This window comes from Haliaeetus albicilla, chromosome 5 (genome assembly GCF_947461875.1).
Source record: "Haliaeetus albicilla chromosome 5, bHalAlb1.1, whole genome shotgun sequence".
Lineage (NCBI taxonomy): Eukaryota > Metazoa > Chordata > Aves > Accipitriformes > Accipitridae > Haliaeetus > Haliaeetus albicilla.
In genome coordinates this window covers 38,793,447-38,820,276 of record NC_091487.1, presented here as the reverse complement: position 1 = coordinate 38,820,276, position 26,830 = coordinate 38,793,447, and the positions used below count along the sequence as shown (strand labels likewise).

At 45.3% G+C, this 26,830-nt stretch overlaps 1 protein-coding gene across 4 annotated transcripts in view; it reads right to left on the bottom strand.

Annotated features, from left to right (window-relative positions):
* Positions 1-1,056: 1,056 nt before the first annotated feature.
* Positions 1,057-26,830, bottom strand: part of SUSD6 (sushi domain containing 6) — an 89,376-nt gene continuing 63,602 nt past the window's right edge. For all 4 annotated transcript variants that reach the window (XM_069784226.1, XM_069784228.1, XM_069784227.1 and 1 more), the window contains 4 exons: positions 13,749-13,946; positions 10,554-10,692; positions 8,907-9,328; positions 1,057-7,077 (listed from right to left, as the gene is read on the bottom strand). In XM_069784226.1, the coding sequence (XP_069640327.1) occupies positions 7,052-7,077; positions 8,907-9,328; positions 10,554-10,692; positions 13,749-13,946 (785 nt within the window). In that variant the 3' untranslated portion in view covers positions 1,057-7,051. The remainder of the gene's footprint in view (positions 7,078-8,906; positions 9,329-10,553; positions 10,693-13,748; positions 13,947-26,830) is intronic.

Below are 26,830 nucleotides of genomic sequence, written 5' to 3'. Positions count from 1 at the left end.
CTCTGAAGTCCTCTCATGCCATACATCATCTCTTTAAATGTTTCTCCCCCTCCCCTTTCCCACCATTAACAACTTGGCCAGTCTCCCAACTTACTGTTCCCAAGGGCCCCGCTGATGGATGGAGACACCGCAGCATCTATCAGCTATTGGTGCCGTAGTCATCAATACAGGTTCCAAGCCCAGCAAGCAGGGGACTGTAAGAAAACTGAGCAGCGGTTGCTTCCAACGCTCCCCAAAACGCGTCTTCTCTCCTTACATCAAATCCAGACCCAACCCTATTCCCTCTTTGGCCCCCCCCGGCTTTCATCCAGCCCACGTCTCCTGACACATTCAGGCCCTCTTGCTTTATTGCTGTTGCCTTTTCCCATGCACAGCCCCAGCGGGCACACATTTCCTACTGCTGCCGAGGGAGAGGCAAGTCACTGCCGTGTCCTCCTCCCAGCCCACAGTCTTCCTCTCCATCGCTGGCTGGTCATTGCTGCTTGCTCCCAAGGAACTCAGACTATGTTTTATTTGGAGGAGCAGAGGAAAAGACAGAGCACTCGTGGGGGTCTTTCCACACCACCTTATTAAATTGCTATGCGTGCACACAGTGCTATAGAAAGTAAAGGCAAACAAATACCTCGCCCAGCCTCATGCAGCAAGTCTGCACATTCGATCAGGAGACTTCTTGGGCAGGCTGAGGAGCAGCTGCTAAAAACGACTGCCATGAACATCAGCCAAGACAACAGGTCCAGGAGGCACTTGAGTGATCACAGCCCTCCCAGAATGGCCCTTGAACCAACCTGGCCCGATTTCTCATGGAGTTATATGCAGGCACACCAAGGGTGGCCTTTGCTTCTGAGAATGGAAGGTATTGTCGGAAACAGATGATCTTTCTAAGGCTGCACCAACTCTGTCCGTCCTCCCCCAAGCCACTTGAGCATCCCTAGCTTCAGCTTCATCCTGATCTTCACATGGAAGGCACTGCACTACTGCAACATATTCACTAATGATCTGCTGGATTTCCAGTCCACAAGGCTCAAGCAATTAAAGAAAATACACAAGAGATTATAGTTTCACTTCAAAAGAAATTTTTTTTTTAATTTAGAAATGCAGTTATATACATAGAACAATTAAATTAAACTTTGTACAAATATTAAAATACTATCTTCACACCCACTGCAATGTACAGGATACCAGAAAATATATATAAAGCAAAATAAAACCAATTGAGTGACATCCTGCACAGCGTCAATTATGGTTTTGTTTTTAAATCCCACATATATATGGAGTACCATTCTGCAAATAATTCCATAGTGGTGCAATTCAGATAAAAAGAAAACGCATACAGGAAAGAAGAAAAGATTAATGCACAAAGGCAATCAAGCTCCCCTTGCATTTGCATCAGCAACTACCAGCAGTCTACCCACCACATCACAGGACATCTGCTTCACAGACAACTTCACCTTGTTTTCTTTTGGAAGGAAGCAGATTTGAGAATCAGAACTAAAACATTTTCCAGCACAACTCAGTTGCCTCTGTCCTTGCTCACTCGAGGACAGAAGCAAAAGCACAGCTTACAGAAAGCATATGCAGAGCATCAGTAGAACCTGTTCTGGTGGGTACGTATATCCGTACGTCATCTGCACAGGGTCGAGTTTGGAAGCAGTGCTCAACACAGGGCCCTGAAAAGAAGTGTGGGAAGTGGTGTGCTCTGTCCTGCTGTGGAAGGGCAGGAGGAGTGGATGAAGGATTGGAAAAAGGCTTATTTCCTGTATAAAAATACACCTTAAAATGAAGCCTGCTCTAGGAAACCTCTCTGTACTTTCAAAGCGTATCATAGAGAATGAATGTTTTCTAATGAAGTCCTTCTACAGACAAAGGTTTTCACAAAGAGCAAGTTCAATCTGCAGTTCCCTGGTAAGGACTGACGAGTGAGGATGGGGTGAGGCAGGATGTGCAAAATGAATGGGATTTATTGCATTTATATGCAGAAACCAGAAAGTGAAATTGATTTAATTAGTTGTCTGGATAGAGTAAGGCAGATTTTTTTTTTTTTTTTTAAACAACTGCTATCAGAACAGTAAAACCAGGTTTTGCAAATATGTTCTAAAAAGGCCAGCAAGGAAATCTCAGTGGCCAACCAGTTGTACATTAATATTTTTTTTTATACAGCAAGCCTGCTGGTGTCTGCTAAATCATCTAAATAAAGCACAAGCTTCTTACAACCTGGTCAAGAATGCATTAGCTCATTAGCCTGCAGCATACCTCTGTTTTCAGTCCAGCTCTTCCTTACCCTCCTCCTTGTGTTCCCTTTTCTGTGCTGCAGATAACTTCACCATCCCAGATTATTTCCAATGGCTGAGCCTGTTGCGCTCTCAGCCCCACTCCTCAGTACTGACCCGTCATCTACCTCTGGGAGCATCTTAGGATGTTTCCTCCCAAATCATGTGGAACAGATTTCTTCCTAACACACCTGACTTCTCCATGTGCTGAAAGGCCAAATAAAGGCTCCAGATGCATTAAACGATTCACCACCCCAGAGTTGAAAGGCTAAGGAGAAACCTGAGGGGAGACGTCCAAGGGGTGAACAAGCAGCATGCTTGCTGAGTAAGCATTCTTCTACACAGCAAGTTCCCTGGTGGTTAAGAAAAAGGATAAAAATGCATTAAGCTCTTCTCCCTCCCAAACTCATGAAGTCTTAACTCAGCAACAACTCCACAGGCTCACATGCTGCAGCACGTCTCTCCTCCCGATTTCATTTTTTACCTCTTCTGCAGTTAATGATGGGGAGATGCAAGCTATTTAAAACTAGAACGCACAAAACCATCTCTCTCACCAATGCTGCCAACCCCCTTCAAGGTGGCAGTAGGCTCTGACACAATCCAAGATAGCTCATCCTGTGAGCTGAGCTTCATGATGCAGATCCTGACAGGAGACTGCCCTGCTTCCCCATGGGTTACTGTCAGCTTCGCTTTCTGGTTCTATCAGGCCGGTCCAGTTCTGCAGTGCTTGGGCTGTAAACACTGCAGTAGGTTGCATTTTATTTATTTAAAAAAAAACCCCCAACTATGTAACTGAGAGGGAGCAAGGAGGTTTTGCTATTGCACATAATACTCTGAATTTCTGAAATGCCCTTTTTTTTAACCTGTCAGACTCCAAAAATAACATAAACCTTTCAAATAAGTGCTATTTTTATTTTTCCAATGTAAGTAAATCATTTTAATGTTCTTGAATATCACAGGATCCAGCATGTATGACAGAGCATGAGATGATTATGTCAGGAGTGTTAAATAAGAAAACATGCCTCCCTCTGAATTCTTTAGCCAGACATAGGTGGGAAAAAAGGTAAGGAGGCTGTGGCCCAATCAGAAAAAAAAGAAACCAAAAAACAAAACCCAAAACATTTACTATGTGGTATCTTGCAAGGCTGAGCCCCTGTGCTCCCAATCCACCACACTGAGATGCAGGCTGCATCTACTTATGGCAACAGCCAACGAGGACACACTCTTTGCTCAGAGGTAATGAATGCTCCTGAGAGAGAGCAGAGCTCACGACTGAGGGATCTTTAAGCCTCAGCCCTTGCTCCATTAGTAAAGACAGATCTGTGCAATTTAGTTTTTCCTAAATCTCTGCCCAAAAGACCTTCCAATCCTTCAGCCTCCGCAGGATTAAAACACGAACGAGTAACAATCACTTGATAATCAGTAAAGTGAGGCCTTGCTCCCCCTCCCCCTAGAAAAAAAAAAATTGTAAAGCAGACATCTCTCAGGTTCCTTCCCAGCCATTCTACCTCATTTTATATGAAAATAAACTCTAAAGCTGAGGATGTGGGCAAGAGGAATGTGATGCCCCCAAACAGTTTTCCATGTTCTGGCTTGCACAGGTCCTTGGTGCCTGCTCCCACAAGTGTTGCTGCAGGGGACAGGCTCTTCTGCAAGCGCCGGAAACATCAGCTGGGGTTACCAGCCAGCACAGCAGAGGCTGGCCTGGGAGCTGCTGGTGTATCCTCAGCAAGCCAACAGAAGCTGCCTGTTTATGCCTGATCACAAGATCTACGCTTGCGGAGGTGGAGCAAAATATGCATTTCCCCTGTCCTTAGTAAAGCCATTTCCCACAATTTCTATACATGAAACAAAATAAAAGCACTCCCTCTTCTGTGCAGCTTGCTTCCTTCTCTTCCCCACCCAATTGAATTTTCTTTCCCAAACTGGCATCTGCTTGCTTTACAATAGCAGAGAGAGGAGGCAGAGCCACACGGTACGTGGTTTCTGCTGGCAGAGCAGGCACTCGTCCAGGGTAAGGTCAGGCCTTGGGATCAGCTTCCAGCTTCGTTGTAGGATTCTCCCACCAACCCGGTGCTAACACTGAGTTAAAGGACTGTCCCTTGTAGGAGGACAGCCTGTACCTGACTTCTGCACCTTGATTGCTGAGGGTCAATTTGAGTAGACAGGACCTTAAATGCATAAAGAGCAACTCTCCTGCTCCAAGTTGGTTAGGTAGCAGGAAAGAAGTCACGTAGTCTTCCCTCCCCACTCCCTTAGTACAACACTCGCTCAATCCTTCCATCCGCCCCGATAGACTAGTGAATGAGACAATTTGCTCAAGCTTAGACCATTTCCAAGGTAGGAATTAAAAACTAAATACAAACATTCCCATGCTTATTTTCTAAAATTCCAATAGCAGATGGGTAAACAACATTTGCCCTCTACAGTGCTTGAAGCTGAGACACTGCAGCCCTCTGTAAAATGATGTGGGATTTTCACCATCCAAACTGAACAGAAAATACCTAAACCACCCAAATGGGATTTATCAAATCCTTGTGTTACTGCAAGGTAACATGAGCAATAGGGAAGGAAGTTTAAAATACTGTATTTTTAAATTAATAACATCCCTCTAAAACAAGGATAGGGAAAATAGGATTCTTCCATCCACAGGCACGCGCTGTCCCAGGTGTCCTGGGATTTAACAGCTAATCAGGAACAGGAGCAGCAGGTACGTGGCTGGATACTATGGCCAATCCCCATTTTCAGGAACTGGAGCTAAGCCACAGTGATTTTATATATAAAGGTGTTGTGTCACTTTTACCAAGTGCTGTGATGGTATGTTCCTGGAGCAACAAGGATGAGGATGGTGAGGTTTGTAAACCAAAAGCAAAGCAGCAAAGACAGCATCCCTATTTACCTGTACATTACCACATGATGTGTAAGGCCATGACGTTTTGCTCCTTCAACTCAAATAAAAATTTAGCAGCTTCTCACAGGGCAAACACTTCCCTGGTTACTTCAAGACAGTTATGACAAAGTACACGCACCTAAGAAGCCAACTCTTCTTGCTGAAACCAATCCCACAGAACAGCGTCCAGACCTCCCCAGTGAAGAGCCTTACAATCACCACAATGCTTTTGTGATCGGATCACCTACCCCAGACAAATGTGGCTTCCTGCAAAAGGAGAGACCTGTTAACAGCAACCAGGATATTCTGACCTGCTGTAGATAACTGTGGGGGGCAGAGGTATACGTATTTTTGGATTTTCCTTTCCCTGCTACCAGAACTTGAAACAATCTTCGAAACTTAGGTTCAGGAATAAGCTATGGTCCCCTCTGGCACTGCTGTCAATGTAGCCAACCTCCCCTCACAGCAACAGGCAACTGCATTGTTATTTAGGAGACTTTATAAATGCTGCTTACTCCCAGCCACAAGGAAGAAGCCCTTCACTGTGGGCCCACTGAAGCCCATTAAGATAAAACAGCAGACTCTTGCTGTATGAAGCTAGGAAGACACACTAGCCTCTGAGATGGTAGCTACCCAGGATTCAAGTACCAAGGTACCTGTGTGGCTGGAAAGGTCATTTGGGATTGCACCAACGGCACTAAGCATTCACTGCCTACGGGCATTTTTTCTGTTGACATTTGCAAACACCTGAACCACTTCCAGATTACATCTCAAAAGTGTTACCTCTGCCTGAAGATCTGACCAAAGGAACCTAAGCTTTAGTGCGGAACCACCTTAACTGAAAAAGCTTTGAGACACACAGCTTATTCAGAAGAGCAGGGATACAAATTTGGTTCCAGTCCTGATGCCTCAGTGAATGGGGCTAACTCGTAGTTAACACAGGGTTGGTTAACTGAAAGTCACACTCTCCAAGCTTTCTGGACCCTGCCAACCACTGGCCATTCTCCAAGGCTCTTCTACAATCTAACACCAGGAGCTGCTCTGGCACCAGACCAAAGCTGAAAGGATTGTTCTATTGGTAGTACAGTCCCAGTCCCAGCTTCTAGAAACACAGAATAATCAAATGGGCTGCACAGGTAGAGAAGGAAGGAGACCTAAGTGATTTTCAGGAATGGACTCCTGCTGAGATGGTTTTTGAGAAGGGTGCAGGGGGCATTCCTACACGTTGGACTTCTCAGCCTTCAGCGCTCTAGCAATTCTCAACAAACTGTTATTGCACAGCTAAGTTGTCACACAGCCCATCCCATCTGAGGCGCTTCTAGACATCACAAGCTGCCCCTTAACTGGGATCACTCCCAAGCCCAGCTTCAGTCCCAGCGAGGCGTTTTGTCCTGCCTTACCACAAACAGGATGCCGGAAGAAGAGCCTATATAACATACATACGCGTATATATATATATATACTGTGTCTGCACCCAGTGAGCAAGCGGTTTTAGCCCCTGCTCTCTGGGCAGCAGAAGGGCTAGAGAGGCTGATAAGCTGCAACAAGCCGGTGTGAGGAGGAGAAAGGCACAAGAAAAGAGCAGCTCTTCAGAGACTGCTGTCAAACATCTGGCTGGGGAAGAGGAGGGGAGAGCTCAAATCCACTCTGTTCCTTGAGCCCCTGATGCTGATGGAATGGGGAAGCCAGCGCTGCACCAACTCCACTGGTGCATCCAGGAGGCAACCTGGCGACATCCTTTGGATCTTCAGCTGAGGGCATCTCTGCTTGGAGGTATCCAGGACACAGCTCGCGAGGATGGGGAAGGCTGCACAGAGTGCTTCTGTCCTGAAGGCAGGGGGAGGGGAAGAGGAAGAAATCCAAGAGGGAGAAGGCTAGGCAAACACAGCAGGCCTCATGCTTCCTTCAATAAGGGAATATCTGAACGGTGGGGGGAGAAAAAAAAAAGAAAAAGTAGTCAAACTTCTGCAGTTCAACACACACCAGAAAAACTACTATTGAAAGCAAGACAGGCTCCCACTTCCATAACAAGATAATGCAGTGGTCTTCCTGTCATCACAACACAGCAGAAGGGACCTCTGGAGGACTCTGCTCTAACATGCCCCTGCAAGCTGGACCATTGCCAGCTGCAGCCTTGAAAAAGTCCCAAGGACAGAGACTCCACCACCTCTCTGGGTGCCCATCTGGTCCTGCGCTACCCTCCTAGTGCAAAATATTTTCCTAATGCTCTATCTGAATCTGTGAAGTTACAGCTTGTGGCCACTGCCCCATGTTATATCATCTGGCTGAGAAGAGTTTGGCTCCATAGCCTTTTCAACTCCCTGTAAAGTAATTGCAATTAATTGTTGGCTTGGCCCTCAGCTGCTTCTTCACCAAATTAAAGCAGCCCAGCTCCCTTAGTCACTCCTCACAAGCCCCTAGCTATGGTGGCAGGCCTCCAACAGAGCCTGTCCAGTTTCTCCAACATCTCTTTTGAACTGGGGGTCCCACAACAAGATACAGTAAAGCCTCACCAATGTGGTTTAGGGGAAGGTAATAACTTCCCTTAAGAATGACAGTTTCCTTCTTTCCCATGACTTTATCAACCTTTTAGTTCCTCAAAATGTCCAAGACACGTTTCTTACTGTGACAGGGATGGTTGCAAATACAAGGATCACACCTTCCCTTATCTAATTCAAAGAAATGCAACCTCCTCATGTAGCTGCAGCTTCCTCATCTTTGAGCCATAAGCACAAGCTTCATGGTCTCCTGCTGCAAGGGGCAATCTGCTACTGTACAAGCCTTAGGGGCAATACATGTTTCCTGGCAGTGACAAAAATGACACAGTGCAGAGGCAACATCCTCCAATTTCTACACTACAGACGTTTTTTGTTAAGTTTCACTTTTGGATTTCTGCTGTTTACGCACTTGAGGTTTAATGCCCATCTCAGGACACGTTGCCACTTCCGCCCTTTAGCAGAAATCCCCTTTAACTGTTTTTACTGCGGGCGTTCTGGGTGGCATTACTATGGCTCTAGGGCTCGACACCATGGAAGGAAGTTCTGCCCTGAGCTACCTACAAGCCAGTTACACTTCTTGCCTAAGACACAGCACTCTCTGCAGAAGCAACCTTAATCTGCAGCTTCACATCAGCTCTGGCATTGTAAAGCCACTCCTTCAGGGCAGAACAGCAGTAAAGAATGCAAGATGCACTGACTGCTTAACAGACTTGCCCTTCTGCCCTGTACAGTAAGTTCAGCCACATCCCTTTTAGGTCTTCTCTGCCACATGCCAAGGCTGTGGCACTGTATGCACTGTAGCAGTAAGCTGCTTACTAAAGCAGTCTAAGAATGAAGAAGTCCAAACATCACAAAGGGTTTGTATTCCAAGCGTATCCTCCCACTCCCACCAACTTGTTTTTCACAAACACAGCTATTTTACTGCATTTGCACTATGATGCTGGAGGCTGGCATTTCTCTGCAAATCCTTTGCTAAGACAACAAGAGTGAGCAGCAGAACTCCAATAGTCTTTCCAGACTGCCCTAGCCTCCCAGTTGGGGAGTGCCACATGCTTCAGAAGAAGGTATTAAATACTCCTTGCACATCTAAGTTGTGAAACATGCCATGAAGACTGGGACACCTCTTTTCAAAAGCTCCTCTGGTGCCTGACATACATAGGGGCATTCCTTGCCATTTCCACCCTAGGTAGTCAATTGCAGAACCTACTCTTACAAGGGTCTCATTCAGCACTCCTTGCCCAAGTCACGTACCATCTGTGTATTCCTCGGAGGAAGTGAGTGATAAAAGGCTCTGTATGTCGCTGCTTTCTGAATCTTGGACCTCTTTGTGTACAGGTCTACTGCTAGCCATGCCAGCTACCCAGGAAGAGGTAGCAGCCTGATGCACAAGAACAGTTTCAGAGCGCTGAGAGCCACTGGCTTCACACAGTCCAGAATGTCCAGGGGCTTCATCTTCTCTTTCAAAGCTATTGCAAGCCCCTTGGTCCTGCTGCTGTATCTCTCCGGCTCCGTTCTGCCCAGCTCCCTCCGAGAGCACGATCTGCACTCGGGAGTCCGAGGGTGGAATGCAGTTCCCTGTGCTCCCATACACCGCTTCTTCATAGGATGGCAAGGCCACCTGGACACCATCCACCATAATAGAGACCTGATCTCCAGACACACCTTGGTCTCGCCTCAAAAAAAGAAACAAAGGGGGGGAGAGAGGGGAGTCAAGTTAGCATTTATATTTTTATATATATACGTTACAGAGAACTCCAGTAACCTCCCACAGCAGAACTCTAATGCTCACCATTGACTTATTTAGGGAAGAACAGACAGAAACATGAATGGTGGTTTAACAAGGTCAAGCAAGCATAGCCTTGCAGCCCTACTGTGAATTGCCATAAACATGAGCAGGGGCTGTAATTCACCGTGCCTGATGGATTTAGCCACAAGAGCTGAAAAGGTTACAATGCTTCCCACCTCACCTGCCTCCATAACTAAATCTGACACAGATCATGACTCCAAGCCCTCTGCTGTCACAGCCAGCAGTTAAAAAAAGAGCTCTGACCGCCACCGATTTCAGCTTGTTACACTGCTATATTCTGCAACACCCAGCACTGCCTGTTCTGCCACCTTTGCTGCTGGCCAGATAACCTCTGGTGGGGTGGGGCAGACAGCTCTTAAACTGACACAGTGTGAATCACCTAGGCTCATGAGTCAGAGGCCTGAGATTGAATTTTTCTTTTCCAGTGGTTTGGACTTCTTCAGAAAAGGCCAGACTCCAAAGCCCCACCTCTCAACCTCCCCGCTGCTGGACAGCCATGTCTCTGCTCTTATTTAAGGAGTACTAGTAGCTGGTTCAGAAGAGTCCACAGTGACTTTGTTGACCTCAGCTGGCAGCAGTGTTATGGCTGGGTCTCTTCTCTCATCCACAAACCCAGGCCAGGAGGGTTCTCCTCCCACAGCAGGGAAGGATAGCAGATTTGCAAGTATATCTAATCAGCAGTACTGCCTGAATTCCTGTCTGTAGGATCTCACAGACAGACTGAGGGGGATGGCATATACATATCCAGACACACTGGTAGCTATCCAAGGCTAGAAGAGGCAGGAGACTGATCTATAGGCAGGCTAGTAGGGATCATAACTTTTCACATTCAAAGCCAAGGAAAAAAAGCAAGGAAGCCACTCATCAGATGGCATGTTAGAATGGGGACTGCAGCTGGCTATTGCAGACCACCATTTCAGACTACTGCCAGACCATGGGGCAGAGGTGCCACTGAGGTGATTAAAACAGGAGCAGAGAAGCAAGGAGGTTATATTGCTCCAAAATGAAGGCCTGAACCAAGTACCTTAATGGGTTTCTGCTGCAAAGAAAGAGGATGCCTCTGAGCCCCTCCAAACCCCAGCTATACTTACCTGCTATGATGGAAAGACTTCAGCTTTGGCTGCAGCAAAACAAACAGCACAACTAAGAGCAGAATGAGGGCGACGGAGCTTGCTGTGGAGGCTACTATGGACAGCGTGGGTACTCCAATTGTTGGAGGAGAGTCCTTTTCTACAAAACCAAGAGGAACACAAGGTAAAATGATCCAGTCCCTTAAATCACTGCCATAGAGAAGGAAAAACATCCACATTGCCTGCTCTCAGGAGTTACACTTGGGTGCACATGTGAGGAACCCAAGTTTGCCATACAGTCAAGGCACACCAGCTATTCTTATAGAACACAGTTCAGAGCCCAAGCTGACACCTCTCCATCAGCTGTAAAGGAAACCTAAAATAAAACATGCACATACAAGGGTCCTTTGGAAAAACACAAGGCAAACAGAAAAGCAGCACAAGAAGGCCATGGGAACTGACAGATGGTGGTAAGGGTCATGTTATATATAGATCTGGCTAAGCAAAAGCTGAAAAATGTCCTGATGTCACCAGCAAGGCCAATAATTGTCTAGCACAATAAGCAGGATATTTTAGGCCAAGCAATAGGAAAAGTTCCAAATAATGGGATTTCTTGGCTAATAGAACAGCCTCCCAAAGGAAGGGGTGGAAGTCACCTGGCTGGGTATATTTAAGATGCAGCAAGTATTCAGTTCCTCTCTCACATGAACTTATGCCAGGGAACAGAGATGGAAGGCAGCTGTTGCTTCAGGATGCTGAGTTTTCAGTGTTAGATACATGTGCCCTGTTCACATTACCCCTTCCTACCCTTCCTCAGCTGTGCAGTGTAACTGTACAGGAACCAATTTGGCTTTTACAGGTCCCTTGCAAGACAGAAATAAATTGGGAGTGGAGTGAGAACGGCCTGGAACTGGTATTGCTGAGCACTGCATATCATGCTTAGAATGTACACTAGTCCTTTCACCTCCCTGGTGCAAATAACTATGTGTGTTGCCTCTATCCCTAATTTATGTCTGTGGTAGAGATCTGAAAAACCTCACCTCCCCATCGGCAAAAACTATTGTGCACTTCACATTCAGGACATTCCCATGCATGCAATTCCTCAATCCCTTTTTGCTATATTCAACACATTCTTCGGGAGCACAGGTCTCAAACTGCAGGGGGAATGCAGGACACACATGCAGTTAGGGATGAGGGGAAGAAGAGCATGCAAACAGAAGAAAAAAGCTGGAGGACCACTGTTTTTAAGCCTGCAGGCTGAAATCTATGCCCAAAACAGGCATGTAAGCGGGAAAGGCAGTCTGCATTTTCTGCATCTTCTCTTGGGGTCAAACCTATTGGTTTAGTTGTTTTGAATGTGTTCTCCTGAAATTTTTCAGAAGTAGCTTGACCTCTCCCCAGGGAAAAAAAAACAACCAAAAACCCAAAAAAACCCCAACAACGTCTGGTACATTTTTTCCCAATGGCAAATAGGGTTGAGTAAGGATTCCCATTTTCAGCATTAATCAGGGCACTTTGAGTACACTGACAAGGAAAAGGGAGATCCATTTTCAGCATCAGTACACAATGCTGTAAAACTGCTCACTACCCAGGCTACGCTCCAGCACATTCACTGTCTCATATTCCAACAGGATGCTCACTAACTCATACAATAAACTCTCAAAAGGCTATGGGGCTGACAGGCTCAGAGCTACACAAAACATCTGATAACTGCTAGGGATTTCATGTACTCTATATGGAGCAGGTGGGATCTTACCCATTACCAATCATTTTAAGACCTACTGTCTTTCTCTCTACAGTCTCCCACCTCCTCCTCCTCCTTTTAGCCCTGTGAAAGAGACATGCTAGTTAAACCTCAGCCGTCTCTGACCCTGACCAGTTGTTTCAAAGTCCATGCTGTGAAAGCAATACCTTTTTCAGTGGGCCAGACTTTTAAGGCTCCATATTTTTGATAAGGCCACTAATCCTTCAGAATGCTAAAGAAATTTGAGGGGTTTCTGCTCATCACAACACAATCCCTTCAACTCTGATATAGACCAAGTGCCACCATGCAGGAATGCCACCCAGGGAACACTATCTGCAATAGCACAGCTTTGTTCTCCAGCCTGGGTGCAGCAAGGGGAAGATCGACCACTGTGTAAAGGAAGCTTATGCTGAATTTGAAAAGCCTCTTCAGGATCTAGTTGCTGCCAGGTAAACTCCCAGTTCCCTTCCTTACACATCATAGGAAAGGGCTATTGGAGCAGCTATGACAGAGACACTGAGAAGACAGTGTCTTTGAGACAGGACAGGACGTTCCAGAGATCATAGGTATGCAGTGAGCTCCATAAAGAGCTTGAAGAAAGTGCTTTTCTGTTTCCTTCCAATTAAGCTACCACATTTCGCTTTATGGATAACGAGACTTAATTCTGGAGTGTACATCTCACTGATAACTGAGCAGCAAGACTCTATCAATAAGCCAAACTTGAAGAGGGGAGGGAGTTCTCCCTTTATACAGTATGCATACTTTTAAAACCAGAAGAGCCGTAGGCAAACTAAGAGCTGTATTATGAACATCTTCCTGCAAACTTTTCTTTACTTTCCCGCTTTGATGGAGAAATTCCTGTTTAGCTGGGAGAGAGCCACAAAACAAAAGCTGTCCACTTCCATGTGGACAGAAGCAGAAATCATTTGTCAGCAGTGTTCTTTCCTGCCAGTACAGTGAAAAGCAGCACCATTGAGCTCTTTGCACAGGAGGCCAACAGTTACTTAAGCTGTTCACAAGGAAGATCAGCTCTACATACTCACACACACATGCACACATGTGGACAGATAGGTACACCACTGAGGGAGATGTACTATCAAACCCATCCGAAGCAAAACCAGACAGCATAGAAAATGCTTCAATTAGGGCCTCCCCCATTTCCGGGATGAGAAATTTTTGACACTGTCAAAATAAGAGGCTCCACATAAGTAACAAGTTGCCTCCTTTATACTCCTTTCCATGGGTTGTCTCCTTGTGTGAGGGACTCTCAGCCTGCATCTGATGGGCTGCTACAGAAGAGACGTCTTTATTAAAGAGCTGTGACTGTGAGCCGCATTTATGAAATTGCTGGAGCAATGAGAGGCAGCTGTATAGACTTCCTCAGCATCACACTGACTCAGTGTTTAAGGATAATCTCAAAAGCCAGTGTAAGGGCAATTCTGACTGTCCCACTGAAGTCAGGGAGCACTCACCCGGGCTGAGCCTGCAGCTGACTTCCATGGCTGGGTTCCACTCTCCATTCTTGCAGGTCAAGTATTTATAATCTCCTTTCAGCATGTAGCCTTCGACACACAGATACTCTATAACACTGCCTGAAGTCAGAGGGTTGTTGCAGGGGCTAGGGTGGCATTTATAGCCTCCATTCTCAGGCTGTGGTGGCTGGGGACAATCTGGAAAAAAAAGAAAGCATCATGGAGGATATCTCAGAGGAAGACATCTGTTGCACAATAGATACGGCACATAGGCAGACTTCCACCTACGAACACCCACTAAATTAAGAAACTACCAAAACCGAGAAGAAAGACTGTTACACAATGGCAGAGAACACTGTTCAGTTTCACTTCTGATGTGTCTTCTGCGATTGCTAAATACTGCTTGTTATCCCAGTAGTAAAATCTAGCTGGCAGGCATCAAACTGGTGATATTTTTGAACAGTGACACAACAGAGATTCCACATGAGAGGGGCCCGGAAAATCCTTGGTGCTATCTTTTCCCCACAGCTGTTTCACTAGAGACTGGGGGGAACCTAACAACTAGGCTTTCCTATTAGCCTGACACAGAAAAAACATGAGACCTCCTACAGAAACTAATGAAGAATGCAAACACCCCACTGTACTATGGGTACAATGTCAAGGTACAGAGATGCCCCATAAGGCACCCTGGAAGCCTCTAAGAGCACACTGATTTTAGCTATTTTGCATAGATATACCATCAACACTATGGGGAACAGAGCTTTGCTGCAGTAGGACCAAATATTCTAGCCTATTTTCAAAAAGGAATTAGTTATATTACAAAGACATTTCTAAAAAACCCTCTGTTTACCTATGTGAAGTCTGGAGTGCTGCAGGCACTTTACATTTCTCTTTGCATCTCCCCTATCCTGACTAACAGGTATAGACACAGCACGTGCCAGAAATTTTCTTGTAGAATTTTCAATAGCCATTCAAATAAAAACAACAAACCACGAATGAGGAAACTGCACTGAAAACAGAATATTTGTACTGCTTAGAATTTTCTCTCCTCTAGCAGGTCACAGTGACCCTACAGATCAGCCCCAACACCTCCCACTGATGCTACTTATCTACCTGGCTGAAAGAAAGAGAAATACAGATTTTTTTTCCTTTAAATCCACATCAGCTTCCCAAACTTCACAAAAGAAAATACATCAGAGATCCCTCTTGAGATATTTTGGGGCATGGAAAACCAGCCAACCCACCCACCCTGCTCCATCACAGCATGGTGATCCAGGCCTGCCCTTAAACCCTGGAGCATGCATTCCCACCTTCTGCCTCTAAGTGTCCCACTTACCGTGGGACAAACAGTGAGAAACAGCTGGGCAAAGTTCAAGTGACTGGATTTTGGGCAAGATTTGAGAAGCAAAAGAAAACTTCAGAGATTCATTCTAGTGTGGAAAAATCTGCCACATTGCTGCAGTGCAAGTGACCCTTGAACCTGATCACATGTGTGAATGCATCATAGGTATTGCCTTGTAAATACCAGTAAACCCTGAGATGAAGTGCTGAGCGAAGCCAAAAACCCTCTGGTGTGAGTTCTGCCAGCTTTATAACTGCAATTCAATTTACTTCTTGAGAGAAGGTTAACAGGGGTCTAAGCAGCAGCTTTTCAATAAGACTTTGTTCTTGAGGAGATTTATTCTTAAATAAGCTTCAGAGAAGCCACTGTCCCATGCCTCATGAGTATTAACTGTTGCCTCTTCTGTGTTTCTTTAGTTTTCCTTTCTGCAATAATTTCCCATTTTGTAACCAATGTTTTAACCCTTCACCTTTTGAGGCTAAAACTTGCTTTTGCTTTAAGCCTGTCCAACACTTAGGGTCAGCTGGGATCAGCTGAAGCAACAGACTCATGACACACTTCACATTCAGGCACATAGACACATGCCCTGCTTCACCTGCAGCCCAGGAGAGAGCTTTCTTGCTAAACTGCAAGGACCCACTTGAGCACCAGAAATATTCTCAGCAGTTTAACACACACCCCTCCAGGCAACGGTAGAGAGCTGTGGGGAAAAGCTACTGTTACCACAGCAGCTGCCAAAACTCAGGAGCAGAGGACAACTTCCCTAACACCACAGGAGGTACCTGGAATTGCTTAGGCGCCACACACAGTATCTTTCTGCTGACTGCAGCAAAAAGAGCTCGTTCCCTCTGTTTCCCCTTCTCCTGAGCTGTACTCACATGTGGCCATTGCACCAGGAACCCTTTTGGACCAGGCAGCAGCTCACTGTTTGGTTCCCCTTCTATCATAAAGTACCACCTACACTGACAAGGTTTGAGTTATGTGAAAAAATCAGCTAGCCAACAAGAAACAAGCACTCATTTACACTGCATTAGTGCTCTCAAAGCCTTGGAAATACCACTGCATCAGTGACCTACAGAACCCTGACTTGGCCTCCTCACGCAAGGGCTTCAGGAGGAGATGCACAGCTACGCAACTGCAGATTGGTTTCCTTGTCACCTCCACAGGCCACTTGGCAAAAGAAGAGAAGCAGCTGATAAGTGTGTTCAGTCAGTTGTCCCTGACTTGTCCTCTTCACACAGGGAAGAGATTGCAGAATTAGTCACATCCTCTTTTTTATCCCACCTCCTTAGGTCATTTGACATCACAGCATCCAAGAACATCACAAGTATTTTAAAATGTCACCTTCACCGTGACAGAAAAACCCTGTTTATGTGTTGGGGAAATAGATGAAAAAAGATCTGGATCAGGCAGCCAGAACGTCAATACCCTCCACCCTCAACCTGACTGAGCATCTCTGAGCAACCCCAGCTCCCCTGGAAGACCCCCTGAACTATCCTTTGCAAGGTAGCCTCAGGGGAACAGAGCATCTCAGGGCCTGCAGCTTTGGAGAGAGCTACTAGACAGTGCTCATGGCTTTAAAGATTGCTGGAGGTGGCCCAGGCAAGGGTTGGGTGGGTAAGATTATGGACTGGTGGTGCCTGAAAAACTGAGGAAGTCAAACACCCCCGCTCCCTGGTGGACCAGCTCCCTTTCCCTGGCATCTCTGACAGAGCTCAGCACCTCTGCGAACCAGGGCCCAACCCAGAGTAACACAGGCACCCAGAAAGCTTGTGTCCTGGTTTCAGCTGGGATAGAGTTAAGTTTCTTTCTAGTAGTTGGTATAGTGCTATGTTTTGGGTTCAGTATGAAAATAATGCTTTCAGTTGTTGCTATCAACATCAGCATGTTAAGTAGTGTTTAGACTAAGTCAAAGATTTTTCAGCTTCTCATGGCCAGCCAGCAAGAAGGGTGGAGGGGCACAAGAAGCTGGCACAGGACACAGCCAGGGCAGCTGACCCAAACTGGCCAAAGGAATATTCTATACCATATCATGTCATGCCCAGTATATAAACTGGGGGGTGTTGGCAGATCGCTGCTCAGGAACTAACTGGGCAGTAGTGAGTGGTGAGCAATTGCATTGTGCATCACTTGTTTTGTATATTCCAATTCTTTTATTATTATTGTCATTTTATTATTATTATCATAATCATTATTATTTTCTTCCTTTCTGTCCTATCAAACTGTCTTTATCTTAACCCACTAGTTTTTGTTTTTTTTTCCCCTGATTCTCTCCCCATCCCACTGGGTGGGGGGAAGGGAGCGAGCAGCTGTGTGGTGTGTTGCTGGCTGGGGTTAAACCACAGCAGCTTGGGACAGACAATGCAGCCTTCCACTACAGCGACCTGTTCCTAAATTTTCAGTACTTCAGCTTTCGCATGCTCCATAAAGGGTTTCTTCAATTGCCTCCATATGTGTGCTCTGAACTGGGGCTAACAGAAGAAAAAGGGGATTTTGATTCTCCACAACCCTTTATCTCACCAAACAGCAGCAAAGCTTATGCCCCAGGTTTGCAGCACCAGTATACCCACAGCCATACAGAACCAGGCAGAGTGGCCCGTTTAACACTTTTGACAGAATAAACCACTGACACACCAGGGGTGAAAAGAGCTGGGTGCCAGCTGCTGCCAGAATGCGTGTCCAGAGCAGCCCGCTCCTGGCTACACTTTGTAGCCAGAAGGTGCAGATGGATGGGAATAGCTGCCTGCATGAACAGTTTATTAGCACTCCAGAGCGTGGCTGTGCCATGATGGTTTGGTACTGGGTTTGGGAGCAGGGAGCAGCCTGACCCAGCTTGCCTTCCAGCTCACACTTCCCAAGTGGGCTGCTTGCGTTTAACCCTTGGCATGCTGCTGTGTGGCACAGTCCCAGGCTACAGCATTGCTGTTTGGATATTACTTTGGCACACTGATGCTTTTTGAGGCACATGAACTAAACCATGCAGGAGGGTTTTTCAGTACTTCAGCCCCAATTAAAGCTGGATAGATTTCAACAGACACTGCAAAACCATGACCCCCAGATTTACTCCTTCTAAGCTTCAAAGGTGTGTGGCACAAAGTGGGTACACTGAAGCTTCCCAAAAGGTTACAAAAATGCCTTTAAATTTGTGGGACACGAAGTACATATATTGTAACAATCAACCCCCTTACCAATAGCATTAGCCTAGACTCACAATGGCACTGGGTTATATTTGAAATACAAAGAAACATGCAGGAATTTCATCAACTCCCTCCCTGAAACACGTGTTCTTGGAAGCGTCCCAGAGCTTATGAGACATCTTAAAACAAATGTTCACGCCAGGCAGGGAAGAGAAAGAGAGCCAAGTTACAGAAGTTATCAACTTCCTAGTGGGTTACTGACATCCTAGGCTTGCAAAGCTATTCCCAGCATCTTGATTCATCAAGCTTTGAGGATGCACAGAAACAGTAGTTTTGAACATTGCAGCACTGTGTGCGAAGGGGGCAGAGCTCCACTCCCAAAGGCCCCATTTCTAAGAGGTACTGAAATTTATTACATCTCCCGAGCGAGCTGGTTCTCTGCCTGCATACATTGCTGGAAAACAGGAAGGAGATAACAACTGACGAGAAGTCCAAACATTTTGAACATCACTGAACTCTATTCAGAGGTAAAGAAACAGTCACTTCCAGATTGACAGGCAGAAATAAAGTTATGCACTGGAGTTTCTGAAAATGCCATTCCAAAATACTAGGTATTTAATATATAGACAATTTTTCATACACAAATGAAAAATACTAAGCCAGTATGCACCTCCACCCAGTTTCCCATCAAACCATCTGTAAGTACCATATTTTTCTGTGTGTAGATCACATGAGAAAATACTGCCCTCCTTCAAGGAGGCTTAACTGCTTTTATGTTCTTTGAATAGCTGTTACCAACTTGACAATAAGCAGCACAACACTAAGGAACCTCTTTTTTGTTGCAACCATAGTGTCATCACATTGTACCTTCACCAGCTCCCTTTCCCATGGCTCCGCCGGTAGTAGCAAGCTCCACTTGCTTCATTCTTCTACCAAACTCACAGACAGCTGTGAGGGGTTGGAACACGGCTTCTTTCAGAGACAGTAAGAGATGTCAGTTGGCCAAACTGATTAACTTAATAACCAAATAACCAAAGGATGAAGTGGATCTTCCATGTCCTGGCTGAGCTGAAGCTAAGCTGTAGTCCTGAACGTTAACCTGATGCAAAGCTACAAAGCATTTCTAACATAATGCAAAAATGACACAAAACCAAACCATGGTCACATATAATACCACAGATGGGAGTATGCATTATTTTGTGTGCTGACATAAAAGTGAGGGTTTTACGTACTCAGAACATAAACCACAGGAACACAGTTGAGCCTTGATCTCTGAGTGAATTTCACAGATAAGCAGAATATTTCCAAAGCTCAAGCAGGATGAGCCTGTTGTGGCAAGGACTAAGTACAGTACAGTCCACTTACACATACAATGTAAGATTAAAACATACTTCAATCTGACTGGATAATTGCCACAGAATTATAAAAACTCCCCAGTAATGACCTTCTTTGCGCAAGCACAACACCATACAAGAGATGACTGAAAGGCACCTCTCTACAGTCACGTTTACTTGGCACTGCATGTTTCTTTTTTCAACTAGTAGGACTCCCAGATCCTAGCAGGGGTCTTACACCCCTTTTTTCTGCACCAAGCACCTGCATTGTATTTCAGTCACTCACCTCTTTTGCTGGGCAGTCTGACTACACAGAGATGAAAACCAAATCCTCCTTAACTGAATGTATTCTTAGAAGAAAAAAAAAGCCCCAGAACAAGACAACTACTAATCATCATTTGCTAGAGTGTGTAACTAGGTTTGTAACTGAGGGAGAACAAACCACTGCATTGCTCACCTTACATGGGTGGACAGATGGGTATAACATAGCTTAACAAATGGATGTTTTGCACTGAACATCCAGTAACGTTTCTTCTACTTCTCTCCAGCAAGGCACTAAAGCTAGGATGGGAACAGTTTTGACAAATTAAAGTTGCTGTTTATATGAGTCAGGCCCAAATCCCAGCAACTTCAAGAGGAAGCTGGGCTGAGCCTCAGGTAAATTCCTCACTGACTACACAAGTGCTCTAGCGTGTTTGACCATCCTCAGAGCAGTGTCGGAGGAATCTTACATGTCAGTGCTGAAGCATTTTGGAAGCGATCTGGGTAGACAACAACTGCTCTGCTGGATTCCCTGAATGCGTGCCCTGTTTGGATATGTTAACACCTCCTGGCCTTTCAGATGTACCACAACTTTTGTGGGGTGTGAAGACTGGAAATGGAAGATCCTAAGCTCAGTACTTCCCTTTTCTCATCTACATGATTTATGCCATTTAACCAGTATTATCAGGACTCGCAGAGGAAAACATCCTACAAACAAAACCACCCTCCTGATCTAACAAGACGAACATTCCCCTGGCTAGTCTGGTTAAACCTGTCATGATTGTCTCACACCAGCATGTCCTGCCTGGCAAGCAAACATCTTTGTGAAGCGGAACACATAAGCACCCATCTTGTGCTACCTTGACTCCCCCTACAGTAGGATTTTTGTGGAGCAGCTTAAAGAAGGTTGTCTTGCCTCAAAGTATATCTTTGTCTCTCTTTTCATATCTCCTGTCACACAGCAAGGTTCCCTCCTGGTTGCAGTCACTGCCTTTGCCTATTCACTCTCTTCCAAGTTGTGCTCCAGCACATTGCACAGTAGCAAGGAGTACTTCCCTGTCCAAGTCTCCAGTTCTCCAAAACACCTCCACCTTTATTCTCTCAGCCAGGACTTGCCACTAGCCATAGAAACAGCACATCTAGAAAATCATCCAAAATAAACACAAGATATCCACATCTTCCAGTTACTTGTCCCTGCTATAGAGGCTTCTGATTTTCGGCTTGGATAATTCATGCGTACATCACTTCAGTACAACAGAGGAAACTGCAAAAGCTATTACTAACTTCTGGCAAGGACCTTCAAAAAGCCCAAACTCTCTAAGGCACCCTTGAGAGCAATCCTCCCTCTCTCTTCCCCTCTTCAACCTGGGTCCTGCCGCAGCTAAATGGGTGGTCTGAAACACCAGCTGCATCTGAAGCCTGCTGCAGAGACTGTGCATTTTCAGCATCTCAGACCTAAGGTTCAGGTTTAGTTAACACCATGCTGAAAACAACAGAGCCAGGTTCACCATTTCACTCCAGTTAGTGCCCTGAATGGGCTTGCAGCAATGGTTGGGTTTTTTGGTTTGTTTTTATTTTTTCTTTCCCCAGTTGCTATTTGTAAATTCATACACAGGGCTTCATCTTTTTTACAATGCTTTTTCACAATAAAAATGTGACAGCCTGATGCAGCCAGCCAGCGGGCTAGAAGTGCAACTCGGAGACCGGCAATAATGCTCACTTTGGCTTCTACAGGGTCTGACAATTCTAGCAGAGTGCTGCCCATGGATCCCACTCAGGGGTGACAATGAACATTAGTTTTGCCTTAGGAAGCAAGTGAATGAATTTGCTAGCAAGAGCTCTGGCTGTATTTGCTAACAGGAGAAGAGACTGTTTTCTCTCTTTGGAGAGTTTCAGTTCTTGCCAGCAGGGCACTACCCAACCTCTCCACTAATCTCCCGGTTGTTTGGTAAGCCAATAAGGAAACAATTTACTCCTCCCTTAGCCCAGTTCTTGGATCTCTTCTATTTATTATATATACTCCCAACCTCTGTCACCGGTACTCAGAGAAGCATGAATGTGACCCAACCAGATAATAGTGTCACTACTGTCCTTAGCCACAGCAGCCCAGTAACCAGAGTTGCCAAGCTCACTAAGCAGCTTCTTGAGCAACAACAAAGGCAACACATCAGCCTCCCAGTGCTGCAGACAAACTACAGTGCCTTAGCTTACACCTAACAGAACACACTGTTCAAGTTTTCATGCAAGTAAATTTTTTTTTTGTTTTTTAAACTTAGGTATTCCTCCTAGAGAAGCAGTTGTCTCAAATCTTCCCAACATTTGCTAGGGTAGGACAGATGCCTACCTAACATATGATGAACTCAAACCCCACTATATACCTACTGAGAGGAAAAAAAACCTAGAAAAGCAGCACCAAAACTAAAGGCATGCATACAGTTGGCATACATGCCATTTTCAACAGCTAGCACTTACTTCATAAACCCTTCCCAACTAGCAGACAGAAAATGTACTGTCCAAGTTAGCTGCTTTTCTCACGAGAACTTCACCCCCTATGCCCTGAAGAGCCTGGGCTAAAGGTGGTTTGCTGCCTTGAGGAGAAAAAGAATAAAATATATACACACACACACCTATTTGATTCAAAGAGCATACAGCTACCTATCAGGCCCCTCTAACCCAAGCCTCTTGCTGTGTCACTCTCTAGGGGAGCAGGGAAAGACCAGCAAGTCTGCTGTAACACCATGACTGCAGAACAAAAAAAAAAATTCCACAAGCTCCTCTTTGGGTCAGGATTTTTTCCTCTTAAATCAGGGCCTTCAGTCACACATAACATATCCTTCTGCCTGAGGCAAGACTGGTGTTTGGCTCCAGGAGTCTTCTGCAGAGAGGGAGATGATGGGGGGAGAAGACTAGCCAGCTTTGCTTCTTTCAGTGTGAAATCCAGACAAGCAACATCCTTGTTTTTCCTCTCTTCCCTTGTGCACACAAACCAGCCTATAAACAGCAGAAGCCACTTTGGGAAGCCCCTCCCTCAGCAGCAGTTTGGTTTTAGTAAGAAGCAAGTCTGTTATCATTTCATACCCTTTTTAGACTAGCTACATCAACTAAACACCATCTTTTACCAAAGCAAAAACGACTTCCCAGGCAGCTAGTGTGCAGAGAAAAAGCACCTAGATAAGTGTTGATCAACCCCACCCTCTTCCCCACCCACACCTTCCTTCCTGTTAAGAAAGCAATGACAAGGGGATGCACTTTAGTGGTAGATGCACAAGTGGTAGGTACAAAAGCAGTCACCTCCACCCACATCCTCCAGCTAGTCAGAGTGCCAGCTCTATTTCTGAGTGCTAAATACCTTCACCTTTCCAACAAGTAATGTTTGCCTGGATGCACTCATAAGTCTTCAGCACAGCAGCTTCCCACTGTGCACCCTCTGCTCCTGCATTGTCCTCCCCAGTCCGAGCATTTGGCTTAATACCAATATTAGCCTAGGAAATGGCACATCAAGTATTCCACGGTTAAATGTCACTGCTTGTAACAGCAGGTCTGTGCTGAATGAAGAGCCACATGCTTTAGACCAGGGTATCTCTTAGGCTGGCTCTGAGAAGCACAGCAATGGCCTGCTCTGGGCATCATATTTGAGATTCTACCCTCTCCCAACATCCAGCATCTTGGGGACATTTGGGGGGACATTTTTTAGCCCACAATTAAATTCCAACATAAATGTCTCCTCCAGTCATTACAAAGCCTTCTCCCTAGAGGACAGGTGGGTCCTTCCCAGTGGAGGTGAAGCATGCTCTGCTCCCCTTTCGGGTAGATCGAGGTGTTCGCAGTTTGGGTTTTTTTTGCTTATTGCCTACAAGCGTGCTAACCTGCTTGTTTTAACTACACAAATACAGTAGCTGCAGATACAACATCTGAAAAGGGACCCAGACTGAAGCTATCCTCTGCCAGCTGGAAACGGTTGAGAACTCAGTGTGTTTCTGGCCAGAGACAGCATTCACACCATAAAAGACAGATGACCAGATGCCCAGGTTTTCCACTGGCCTGTAATTTCTGGGGTGGAGATGGGGACTGGAACCAGGAGAACAGATTTTGAACCTTCTTTTCAGCACTCTGGCTTTCTCTAGCACATGAGCAGATGGGTCATTTCCCAGAGGGACAAACCTGAGACAGCAGCTGCTGCCGGGGCCCAGTCACAACAGCTGAGGCTAAAGGACCTCTTTATATTTCACTTACAGGAGGCACAAGTCAATAAAAGGCCTCCATTGTGAGCACACACACTTCTTGCCGATCCTGCCCCTAAAATATTTTAAGCCTTCCTAAAAACACACTGCAAAACATAACCCTCTTTTGGGTTCTGTGTATTAAGCAGAGGCCAAAGTCCACTGAAAAATACGCTCTCTGTCTTTACTGGCTCCAGATGCTGCTTACGCTGAAGTCAATGACAGAAGAGCAAACCAAGCAGGACTGGAGCCTATACAGGGAAATTACAGTTTCCCTAGCAAGGGCATACTCTGAAGAGGAGGCTTATTTTTTTTTATATCATAATGTGGGTAAATGAGAAGAAACCAAAGCAAAGAGGTTTGTATATATAATCATATAGCTGTGCATTTATATAATTAGACACAAGCACTTACACTGCATACAGTAACAGGCACCCCTCACACAGCCATCCCATACACACCAAAGCTGCCTTCTTTTTTCTCCCCCCCCTTTTTTTTTTGTTTTAGGGCAGGGAAGAAAAAGCAAGAAAGAAAAGACTCTAATTGCAGCCTTCCACCAATGCAGTCGCCATCTGGTAACTCAAGAGACACATGGAGCCAAATTATCTTAATTAACATGTTACAACAGTATTTAAAAAACCTCTATGCTTATTAACACTCAGCTGTGATTAGCCAACCATGGAGGAAGCCTGCTAGTGCAACATTAATTATGGGTCTTGTCTGTCTTTCTATTAGAAATATGATTATTTTTTTTCCAGTGGCTTATCTCTCTCCTAAAAAGAAAACCATTAGCATCAAAGCTTGCTCTAAAATGCAAATTCTATTTACATTCTACAAAAGTCAAAATGTTTAGGCTATAAGAAGCTGCCACTGGTGCTTCTAGAGTGCTACAGACTGTCTTGATATAAAATGTACTTCTCTCTATTTGCCCCTTAGAAAGCTTTGCTTCAGTTAGAGAACTCTCTCTCTCACTGAAATTCTAACAGAAAAATAAATTTTATGCCTTTCAAGTTCCTTTCCCCCTCCAAAACAGGACCACAGACTTTGCTGTATGCTAGGCAGGGCAAACCAAGACACAGAATCCAGGGCTAACAAAAAACACATCTGTGAAAGGAAGATTTTTGTGATGGAAAGCAGCAACCAAAACACAACTGCACTCCAGCAGCAGATTTGCCTCCCTAGAAGAGTGCTACTCACTATGACAACTGTATTATTTTCCCCATAACAGGCCCACCTGTAATGCGCTCCCCTCAAATACATTCCCAAATGATTCAGCCTGACAAGCTCTGAGACTAACACTGCCAAGTTTTTCAGACTTGGCTCTGGGTTATGTTTGCACAGGGCCGGCTGCAGTGGGCCTCTCATCCGCACCGGGCGTTCTGGACATCAGGATAACACCAAATCATAAGACAAAAACCTGGTGCTTTTAAACAAAGCAAGGATTGATAAATTAATTGTGGAAACATTAACGAGGAGGGGGAAACAAAGTGAGAACAACTGCAGAAGTGCTCTTAAGATCTTCTGATAAAGCAATCTTATTGTTGTACACACAGAAATAAATAAATAAATGAAAATTGCTGTTGGTGATGTTATGGGCAGCTTGCTTAGGTCCAGTAAGGATGAAGACCAGCTGACCAGTACTTTACAGCACCCCATACTGCCAGGACAGTATAAACAATTTGCATCTGGGCTGCAGTTGGAGCCAGTGGTACAGTGGCTCCAGAACAGCCAGTTTAATACAGAAACCTGCTCTCCCCTGTAGGCACAGCGCAGCTTTCCAAGTGGCACGTGTTTCATTTGCTTTTGTTTTCCAAGGCTGCTTCCGGCCTCCCCATGCCTTCTTCCAACCACCCCATAATTACTTCCACATGTTCAGAGAAGGAAATTAAGCAAGTGCTGTAACAACACTTTGTATAATTGGCAGGGTCCCAGATTCTGCTTTTGAAACCCAAATCCACTGTCATAAGTAGCACCCACCTAGTTTTGTGGGTTTCCCCCCACCTTCAAAAGTTTGATTAAGAGGGGCCCCCTAAGAAAGTTGCATATGGGTTTTAGTTTGAAATTCTGATTATTAAGAGTCCAAAAGTGTTTGCTGCACTGGGCAGCGGCAGCTAACATTCATCAGGGCCCTCTCTTCCTCTCACTGGCAGCTCATCCAATTCTAAATCTTACTTTATACTGCAACAAGGAGATTGTTTAAAAAGATAACAAAGATTTGTCAAAATAATTTTATATTCTTACAAAAAAGGAACAGGCAGCTGCACAGAAACTTAGAGCACCTACTGTGTAGAGGCAGGTTAGTAGAAGAGGTATTAGCATGGCATTTGAACTCAAATAACATCCACTATCCTTGATTACTGGCGCTAATTTTAAACTTCAGCTTCGCTCTTCACACAGCTTTGATTTCTCACCTTGACCCTGCTCGCCTCTTTCCAGAAACCTACAAAACTAAAAATTGGTCTCAATGCAGAGGAAACCTGCACATTGACGCTGCCGTTTCCTTGGCTGCTTCTAGGTGGGTTTTCAATGTGAATATAGTAATACCCCAAGGCTGCCTTTCCAGGATAAAAGCCTGACACACACTACGGGCTCTGGTCTCAGGAAAACCATGTGGCCCTTCAGCAAAAACAAAAAGACATGATGGGAAAAAGCACTGCTATCAGATGTTCATGCCTATTTTGGACACCAGGTTTTGATAGGACAGAGATGACTGATTTGTGCTGACTGGTCTGTAAGTCCTGACTGAAATAAAGTCCCTCTATTGATGCTAGGTGAGGACATAGGGGAA